Source organism: Argentina anserina, chromosome 4 (assembly GCF_933775445.1).
Source record: "Argentina anserina chromosome 4, drPotAnse1.1, whole genome shotgun sequence".
In the NCBI taxonomy this organism is placed as follows: Eukaryota; Viridiplantae; Streptophyta; class Magnoliopsida; order Rosales; family Rosaceae; genus Argentina; species Argentina anserina.
In genome coordinates, this window is record NC_065875.1 from 26,998,236 (window position 1) to 27,008,069 (window position 9,834).

General features: G+C 38.9%; 1 protein-coding gene across 2 annotated transcripts; it reads right to left on the bottom strand.

The window, feature by feature from the left end:
- Positions 1–572: 572 nt before the first annotated feature.
- Positions 573–3,909, bottom strand: LOC126790228 (uncharacterized). 2 transcript variants are annotated; one of them, XM_050516389.1, is made up of 4 exons: positions 3,145–3,909; positions 2,919–3,040; positions 1,336–1,410; positions 573–1,245 (listed from the first exon to the last, which is right to left on the bottom strand). In XM_050516389.1, the coding sequence occupies exons 1-4, from the start codon at positions 3,827–3,829 to the stop codon at positions 871–873; spliced, it is 1,257 nt and encodes a 418-aa protein (XP_050372346.1). In that variant the 5' UTR covers positions 3,830–3,909; the 3' UTR covers positions 573–870. The 2 variants fall into 2 exon arrangements, with proteins under 2 accessions (XP_050372346.1, XP_050372345.1); XM_050516388.1 differs by having other exon boundaries at positions 2,868–3,040; positions 3,145–3,908.
- Positions 3,910–9,834: the final 5,925 nt, after the last annotated feature.

Consider the following 9,834-nt stretch of genomic DNA (forward strand, 5'->3'; position numbering starts at 1 on the left):
ACATAATATGTATTTTTTTTGTTAAAATTTCATTATTAAATGTTATTTTGTTAATGAAAAAGTTAAAATATAGGTTTTTATTTAACTTTATAGGAATGTGAAATTTGTCCCGTCCCGTCCTGATCTCGTCCCGTCCCAACCGGGATTAATCATGAGTGATGCATTCTTAAAAAACCTCGTCCCGTCCCGATTCAAAAGAGTGGGACGAGACGTGGGATGAGCTCCGTCCCGTCCCATCCCATCCCGTGCCCAGCCCTACCGACAATAGATAATCGCCGACTGGCGATGCTTTTAGGGAAAGCAAAACGTGAAGATCACTAACAATAAAAAGTTTATATTCCCGGACAATATATTTTAAGGTTCATTTCACGTATAATCGTATACGCTTCCCAGTGACTAGCCTAATCCATTTCCTCTTCCTTAAAACAAAGAACGAGGCAACAAAAAGAAAACACAAATGTCTTCATCAATAAAATTGGGCCGTGTATTAGACCGATGATACTAATAACACTAGTGATACCATCTATATAATAATCCCATGACCCAATTCATACCAAGAAACAACGATCACATAGGTTTAATCATTTTGATAAAAAAAAAAAAAGGTTTAATCATACTGAGAAGTTATGTTCAGTGCCACCATCCAAGCATTGTCCAATAAAACTACTGCAAAATCTATCCCTCGATGGTTTCGACCAAAACCCATTAGCTGAACTACAAGAAAACGAGAAAGCTCAATGGATGATAAATCCGTCAACAGCAGCAAACCCATATCCGTACACTTCCCAACAAAAGCAGAGCAGAACACGTTTTCACCACCCACATGTAAAACTAGTACGAAGCATCCTACCAAGACTACTATGAGTACAGTTAAGAAGCAACTCCGATGTTAGCTGAGGCATGACCATCCTGAGCAGCTGAACCATGGTTGTTGTAAGCCGGTCCACCACCTCTACCGCCCCTTCCCCGACTGTTATTCCTTGGATAATAGTTTCCAGGCTGGTCATAGAACTGGTTCCGCCCATTCTGATAAGGACCACCTCCTCTGCCTCGGCCACCACGACCATTGGAGTAACCTCTACGGCCTCCACCACGCCCACCTCTTTGGTTTTGATACTGCCTCCTTGAACCATTTTGTTGCTCGAATTCTACATCTCTTTCATTATGCTCTACTTCAATTTCTGGCTTGACTTGTTCTTGTGGATCCGAGACAACCTCTGCAAGATTTTCCGTCTCATATTCATCCTGCAAAGCAAGAACCTTCCACATTTAAATAAATAACATACACTTTCTGGGAAAGAAAATCCAAACAGGCTGAATTGACTTAAATGCCACCTTCTGAACTTCCTCAACAGGACCCGTTTGATTGTCACCACTCTCATGCCCTTCAAGAATTGGAATCTCCTCATCCTATAAAAACATATAAAGCAATCAGCAAATGACTGAAAACATTACAATATTAATAACATTGATTGCTTATATAGCTAGACTACATCTCAACTTATCTGATAATACACTCCAAAGACTCATATTTCTGAACCATCTAGGTAGTATTTTTAAATGCTGATTGCAAATATCTTCCAAAGAAAGTCAAGCTATAGAGAGATAGCTCAAGTGAGGAAGGGATGGGAACAACAGAGAAAGGGATGGATATCCTGGAGGATATGAATGAACAAGGCAAATCAACGAAGATAACTCCATTTGTTATCCATAGTTGAACAGACCCAAAACAACAACACACCATACGGCATAAACATTCACATATCAAACAAAAACGCTGCCCCCTTGAATACCAAAATTTGGATTGTATAACAGACCATCTCTCACATGTAGAGAATAAGAATAGCAATTCCAAGTCTTTCAGAAATAAGTATCATGCTTCTGCTTATTTGAGTAGCACTATATCTCTTAAGAATATCACCTATAGGAAGTTTTTCTAATTGCATAGTAGAAATTCAACAACAAAAAATTTACAACCAGAGTTCTCAAGTCACTTTTATTATGAAAATAGGACTGAAACCAATAGATTTGAACATGAATATATGCAAACTGCAAACAGTAGGAGAAAGGCAAAAACAGAAGCCTGGAGCACTTCATCAAATGTACCCCCCCCCCCCCCCAAACACACCAAAACGAAAGGCACTCAACATTAGCCAACTAGACTTTTAAATTGAAGTAGCGCACATCATCTCCAAAAAGAATAAAGAGCACCATAAGATCCTAACAATAGATAATACAAAGAATCATAGTTTAATAAAGTGGCAGTAATTAACAAGTAGAAAACTCAGTAAATAGATGGTTGAGAAGTTAAGAAAAATATATATATTGAAAGGTACAACAAGCACCTTGGAGCTCAAGTTGCATCATATTAGGAATATCAAAAGAGCTTAATTAGATAAAGGACTTGTTATGTCGTTATTTTGACACGCATATGGTGCAAAATTGATATTGGAGCTAGACAATAATGATACTTCAATTTGCATAGAAAGAATAACAGCCACCATTCCATTTACAACACGATCTGGCTTCAAACAACAGCTAATCATTGAAACTCAATACCAGGTTACAGTTTCTCTCCAAACCCTAGTAGCCAATTAGAACTAGAACCAAATCACAGCATGCCACACTTTCAAGCTAGCATCAATAGCAACAAAAATATAAGCATGACTACAAACAACTATACAAACTATGGTTCATGCGGATTTTATAGCTTGTTGAGCATCAATTACTACTCTTCACCAGAAAAACCATAATTAGAACACAGAAAAAGCACCGCACACAAGCACTCACAACACAACAGGTTAAGATCAGAACCAAAACATTACCGATCATAATCATCCATACTCTATCACTAGATCAGGTTATACCTTCTGCTGCTGTAACTGTACAAATGAACTGTCCACATCCTCACCCCTCACCTGAAACGGAGCAAAGTTCCCGCCAGCAGCAGCTGCCATTTCCTCAGGAGCTTTCATTTCCGGCGTGATGGTAAAGTAGTCCGACGCCATAATCTTACTGAGCCTCTCCCTCAAACTCGCATCTACATAAATCAAAACACATCGATATCAACAACAACATAAAAACTCTACATAACAAACACCAAATTAATACTTAAAACAATAAATTCGGCATCGAAAATTTTACATGTGACACTAGCGTTAGGCTCAATAGGCTGGTCAGACTTAGCGAGCCAGAGCTTGGCGTGCTCAATGCAGCGCTGCAGAGCATTCTTGTGAGATAAACTCGACGCCACCGGCCTAGAGATCAACAAGCCACTGAGGGAGGAGATCAAATCCAAGTCCTTCTCGGCGAGCATATCAGTGTCGTCATCGGTGACGGTGTCATAGGTCAAGCAGCAACCTCTCTCGTGGCTCCTGGTGAACATAATCGAGGTGAAGTCACTCTGCGTCTTAACATCGAACAACGAGCCGAAGTAGAGCAGCTTCAGAAGCTCCTCCTCCACCGCCGCCGCCTCATCGGACTCCTGCGCCGCCGCAACGGGAGGCGTTTCGACGACATCGGGCATCGTAGTAGTAGTGTCGGCGGCGGGGGGAGCGGGGGAGGAGGAGAGCTTAGTGGCGAGGCTGATCTCCTCGGCGACGGCGGCGGAGAGGGGCTGGCGAAGCTTCTCGAGCTCGTCGATGGCGGCGGAGACGGCGGACTTGGAGCGGAGGACCTCCATTTGCTCGTTGTTGAGGGCCTTGCCTTGGGCGAGAGACTCCTCCATCTGGACGATGCGGTTCTGCTTCTTGCGGAGGCCGCGGATGCGCTTGTTGATGAGGCTGAGGACCGGGCCGTCGGAGACATCGGAGCCCGCCGTGGCTGCCATGGAAGGTTCTTTTCTAGGGTTTTGATTGTCCTGCTGCTGCGGCTTTGGGGTTTGGAGAGGTCTATGGATTTTGGGGTGGACTGTAAGGGCAGGAGTAGGAGTATTAAAAACGAGAAAATGGAAGGTTCTTACTTCTTCTACTCTTTGGGTTTGGGTCGAAATGTGAAGCCCAGAATGGCCCAGTTTAAGGAAATAACGGGGAAAATGTTTTTACAGAGAACCAAAGATTTTAAGCTACTTGCTATATACAAATGAAGTTTCAGACTCTATTCTGATTCTTTTTAAAGAAAATTACTGTATAACTCACACACATTCACACATATAAATGAGGTTTGTATCCATGACCTCAACGGTGTTAATTGGCATACCGACATACTATATATTTTGATTTGAACAAACGGAAATTGGTTATGTCACTAATCACTTAGCTTATTGAAAAGAAATACAATATATTTAATTGAGGTTATTAAACTATTAAGATAAATTTAGTCTATATTTTGTATTTGAGACTGGAAAAAATATTATTTCGTCGAAATTATCAATGTATTGAATTTATTAAGTGTTATATTATCGAGGTTATGTGAAGCCAGCTAGTGCTTATCCTAAATGGCTAGTACTGACCTTGATAAGATTGAATTTCTAAACAAGATAGATTGGTTGGGTTCCTTTACGAAGTGCAGTGCATAGAGCAACATGACAACATCTTTAACTTTTTAAGGCTCTATGATAAAAACTCACTTTGAATTCATGGTAAGTCTCTCGGAAAATAACATCCTTAGTACTATAAGTATTAGAGTATTAGTATCCTAAAGTTGTATCGTACTCAATGAAGCACTTATTGGCTCTTTGCTAACTCATGCACGTTTTTTTATTAGGTAAATAATATTGTATGCATGTTAAAATGCATATGTAATTTATATCAGAAGTGTACGTATTTTGTGGTTTCATTAACCAAAAGTTTAGGATAACCATCTAGGTCATTTGTTCTTAAAATAATATGGCTTACCAAAAATCGTGAACATAATTTCCCGTTTTATTTGCCTTGCCTTTTAACTTTAACTTTTGGATTAAACATTATGCATGCATGCAATAGGAAACACGATAGCGTAGTAACAAAGGGAGTATATGCGTCCTCTCTTATTTAAACCCCAAAAGCGAAGCAGAACAGCATACCAATGTGGACAGCATACAACTTTTGCAGTCGTAAACCACCTAGGAAATGGCTTTCAATCTTTCATTATGGATTGAAAGCACTTTATATTACCCGAGTTCGTTCAAGAAGATGAACCCACATTGATGGTAGATCAATACTGTTTTCTTAAGACGAAGACTCCACGATTTCTTGAACGTTTTGAATATCTTCGGTATATCAGACGTCAAGAGTTTACCGGGATATATAGTATTGCAACTATACAAGTGTGCGAAAATGATGCTGAAGCTTGGAGACACTGGGAGACCCAAAAGAAGCACGATGAAAAATTTCTCATACATCCTCAGCGTTGTGTGATGCACGAAGGAAAATATTTGCTGATTTTTTCAAAGCTTATTAGACACTATAAAGTCTGGGTGCAAGAACATGCGAAGCGTCGAGTCACAGATGCAGAGATTTGGGAGATGTTGAAGAAGATTGGGGAAAACATGATATACCTGGTGGAAACAGGTCGACCGCATGGCAATCTCCTGGAAGGTATAGGAGTGACAACCGACAATCGGCCTCTTTTCTTAAACTTGGGTGCTGTTACAGGCGCACTCGCATACAAATCTGATGCTCAAGCCTTGCGTGATGAAATTCTTAAAAAGATTGAACCTAAGTTGCAGAACACGGTGATAAAGGAGCATGTTAACAACTGGATATCTTTTATGTCCACGAGTTGTTCAGAACATTCACCACATTTCCTTCCTCACGACTATAGTCTCAACCACGTAAAATTCGTCGTTAATTATCCAATCTCTTGGGACGTTGACAACAAATCCGGTTTCTGGCAAATATGTATAAATTTTGTGTCACACCACCGAAATTTCGAATGATAAAAATCAAAATCGAAGCCATGAAAACTCTAAAATAATCTCAAATACATTGAAATCATCTTATAGTAACAGTGTATCGAAACTGAGTTCATAGTACGACTCAGTCGACTTGATTAATACATAATCAGTTTGCAATTCAAATATTATAACAAATGAAAATGTAAAATTCTCTCAACCCTCACCGCAAATAGAAGAAATAAACTTCGACAATCTTCAGAGTAAGCCCTTCAATTCTGTTAATCCATACCTGCAGAACTATCCTCTACACCATTGAATAGGTGCACCGGGATTGTAAACACAAACCCGGTAAGCTTAGCAGCTCGTATGAGTAAAACAACAGTATAACACGCATAGTAATACAAGAGAAAAATACTGAAAATATTTAATTATAAATGCACTCATGAGTCACAGGACGGCCCATCTGGATGTCCAATAATATCTGAAAATATAAGTGCTTATGAGAAATTGGGCAACCTAACTGTTTACTCGAATACATTTATAATACGGGTACTCATGAGACCCAGGTACTCATCTGTTACCCCTCATGCAGTACGCCGTCAGACACTGGGCAACCCATATGTTACCCAATATCACAAAAATATGGGTACTTATAAGCGGTTAACCCATCTGTTATCCCTTATGCAGTACACCGGCAGACAGACTAGAGCTCTAACTGAATTGTAACTGTCACCCGACCAAGGCTAGGTTCCGATATGCCAACACTTCCGAAGACAGAAAAACGTTTTAACATGACTCAAGTTAAAATCACGTACAATACAATCCTCATATGTTATTGTACAAAAACCAAGCGACTCATGCTCAAATAAAATCAGTATTAGTGCTATAAATAAACTCATTTGAAATTATGAATATGACAGTATATAATATAGCAACTCATATATATGTATCGTTTTTATCATTTATACACATACACAACCCACTATATCATATATATATATCATAATTCGGTCTATTAAAATAAAGCGTAATTATGAATCACCGCCAAGGGTAGACTCGTCATAGTGAGATTTACTCATCTTATTTTCTTGAGCGTAATTTCCACAATACCGAAAGCAAATCTTTCACTTGTTTTGTCGATCACCTAGTTGTATAAAAAGTGGTTAGAAACGTTACGTAAAACCTCAAATGCCGAATCAGTACTACTATTTACTGTTCAACAATTTACGGTTTTTACGTAATTATTTTTCACGTAAATTATGTTCACGTATTACTGTTCATGTACGTATTGTTTTTGTATTGATGTACACCAATGAACTGTTTAAGTAAATACTAATCACCGATTTACTATTTCAGAAAATTACTTTTATAATTAATGTACAGAAATTACTTTTTATATTTATTGTACAGAATTACTTTTTACATTTATCATACATAAATTATTTTTTACAATTACCGTACATAAATTACTTTTACAAAATTTACTGTTCGGAATCACTGTTCACGCGCCGCCACGTGCAGCGTGTGGAGCTCACGCACCGGCAAAACCAGCGCGCGTGGCTTGCCCACCGCCACCCAAAACTCTCTCATTTCTTCTCCTCCTCCTTTCAACGGCCTAATGCCGTCTCCCTACACCTCCACAACCACCCACACGTCGCTACAGACGGCAACATGCGCCACCTCCAACAATTCCGCCCAAAACTCAACAAAATCACAAACACTCAACATGAAAGATGACGAACATGCAGAGCTGATCAAAACCATACCTTTGTTGCAACGCAGATCTCCGGGGATTGGTCGGAAAGTCTTGGAGTTCCCAAGCTCACCTCCGATGCTAAAACCTCCGATTTGAGCTCCAATTTCGTGCTACACTCCACCCAATGGTCGATTTGCAAGATCTACGGCTCCATTCACCGGCGGCGAAGCTTGAATCATCGGCGAGGCTTCACGGCGGCGAGGGAGGACGCGTCTCTCTCGGGGGTTGGAGCAATCAAGCTTGCAAAGGTCTTGGGACCGGCGGTGAGAGCCACGCTGGCCGGAGGCGCGAGATTGGCGAAGGAAATTTTTTTGAGAGGGGGTCGAGTCAAGAGGGAGAGAGAGCTGCTGGGAGAGAAAGAGAGAAAGAGAAATTTCTGTTTTTGGAAACTAGGGTTTCCAAAAATGTCATTTTATACAATTTCCAAAATCGGAAACCAATTTTCATTGACAATAACTTTCACATACGACGTCCGATTAAAGTGCGTGACGTATCCACGAATTCGTATCAATGAACTCTACAACTTCCACGAAGGAAGTTTTCGGAAACGAGCGACGGAGTACAAGTCGACTCCCGTGTTGCGGAAAACGTAACGTTTTTAACTTTTAAACTTCGGTTTTGTTTCGTTTGACATCGTCGATTAAAGCAGAAAAATGCGATTTATTAAATTTCCAATTATTCATACAATTTAAACCCGAAAATTCTGGTTATTACACAATTGCATTTTGATCCTCCAACTTCAAAGTTTGCAACGCAACCCCGGATTGGTTCATCACAACCGGAAGGTTGTTGGCTTTCTTCATATAATGGATCCAAAGATCCTAGGTCATATCAACAGAGTTTATCATCTTCTCGAACTCCTTGCTTTGCACCGACTCCAACAGTAATTTGTTTCCCCGAATTCATAAGGGATATTGCATGTCACGCACTAATAATTTTAATGAAAATCCAATTTTAGAAGGAAATATTAATGGGCCAAATCTATATTACTATAACTGGAAACGTTTAGTGTTAACAGTTTCACTAATAAATTAAATTTCTGAGAATATCCATTATTAAAGACAAAATAGATGGAGAAATATATATGATGTAAATAACAAAAAAATAAAATAAAGAAATATGGAGTATGGAGTATGGAGTATGGAAACGTGAGGGTATAGTGATGGTTACAGTGTTTCACGCCCTGAAGGCTACCCACGTTCAATTGTAATTGCCCATTGCAGTTTGAGTGGGATTGTTCAACAAAAAGCCAATCCCCATTGAAACCAACATGCCATAGCAAGAGGGGGTTTTACTCTTCCATCTCTCTCTTTGGGAAAATCTCCTTCCTTCCTCAGTCTTTTCCTCTATCTCTTCTCCTCCTCTGCTCGGCCCTTCGATGCTTCCTATGCCGAATGTGTTTGAATTCATCGCCTCTCTTTCTCTCTCAGGGATGGAAGTAGTTTTGCGGTAGAGAAAGCTACGATGGATATATGACTACTAGAAGATCAAGCTTGCCTTTTTAACATTTTCTTGATGCCTTTGTGGCTTAATGAATCTCTTAAATTTTTTGTCCATGAAGGTAATGTTATTGTTATTGCATGTGTAGATAAAATTGCTTAGTTGTTGTATGAGTTGTGACAAAAAATTAATGTATATGTCAGATTGTTATTTTAAAGTGTGAGGTATATATTATTCAATGTTTCTATAATTAATTAGAGTGTATGTTTTTAAGATTGGAAAAGATAATGCACGCACATACGCGCAGGAAGCTAGACTAGCTAGTATTAATTATTGAAATTTGCAAATCCAATTTTTTTTAAAGGGAAGGAAATATAAATCAAATATTTATACCAAAATCAATTACAAAATGATGTGGCATTACCACCTCATCAATCAATTTCAATTACGTGGAGATTTATCTAGTTAATTAAAACAGAAACTTTGAGAAAAAGAAATCAAAACCCTAATGGTTTACATAAACCAAAATAAATCCAAAGGTTTTTAACCGCTTATTCTCCTCTCCTTATAACTTGCTAGATGACTTCTTAGCAAACATAATCAAAATCATTTTTATTAATCTTGCAGAAAACTCAAAAGTAATCATCGATGAAAATACTAAGGAAATAATTTCCAAAATTTAGAAAAGGTTGAAACTTCTATGTTTTTATCATTGATCCTACTCGTATGAATAAAAACAAAGACAAGATTCGAATAGAATCGAGATGAATAAAAGATTTTTGGAGCTCTTTGATCGACAAGAGTCCTTATCGATGAACTGTAA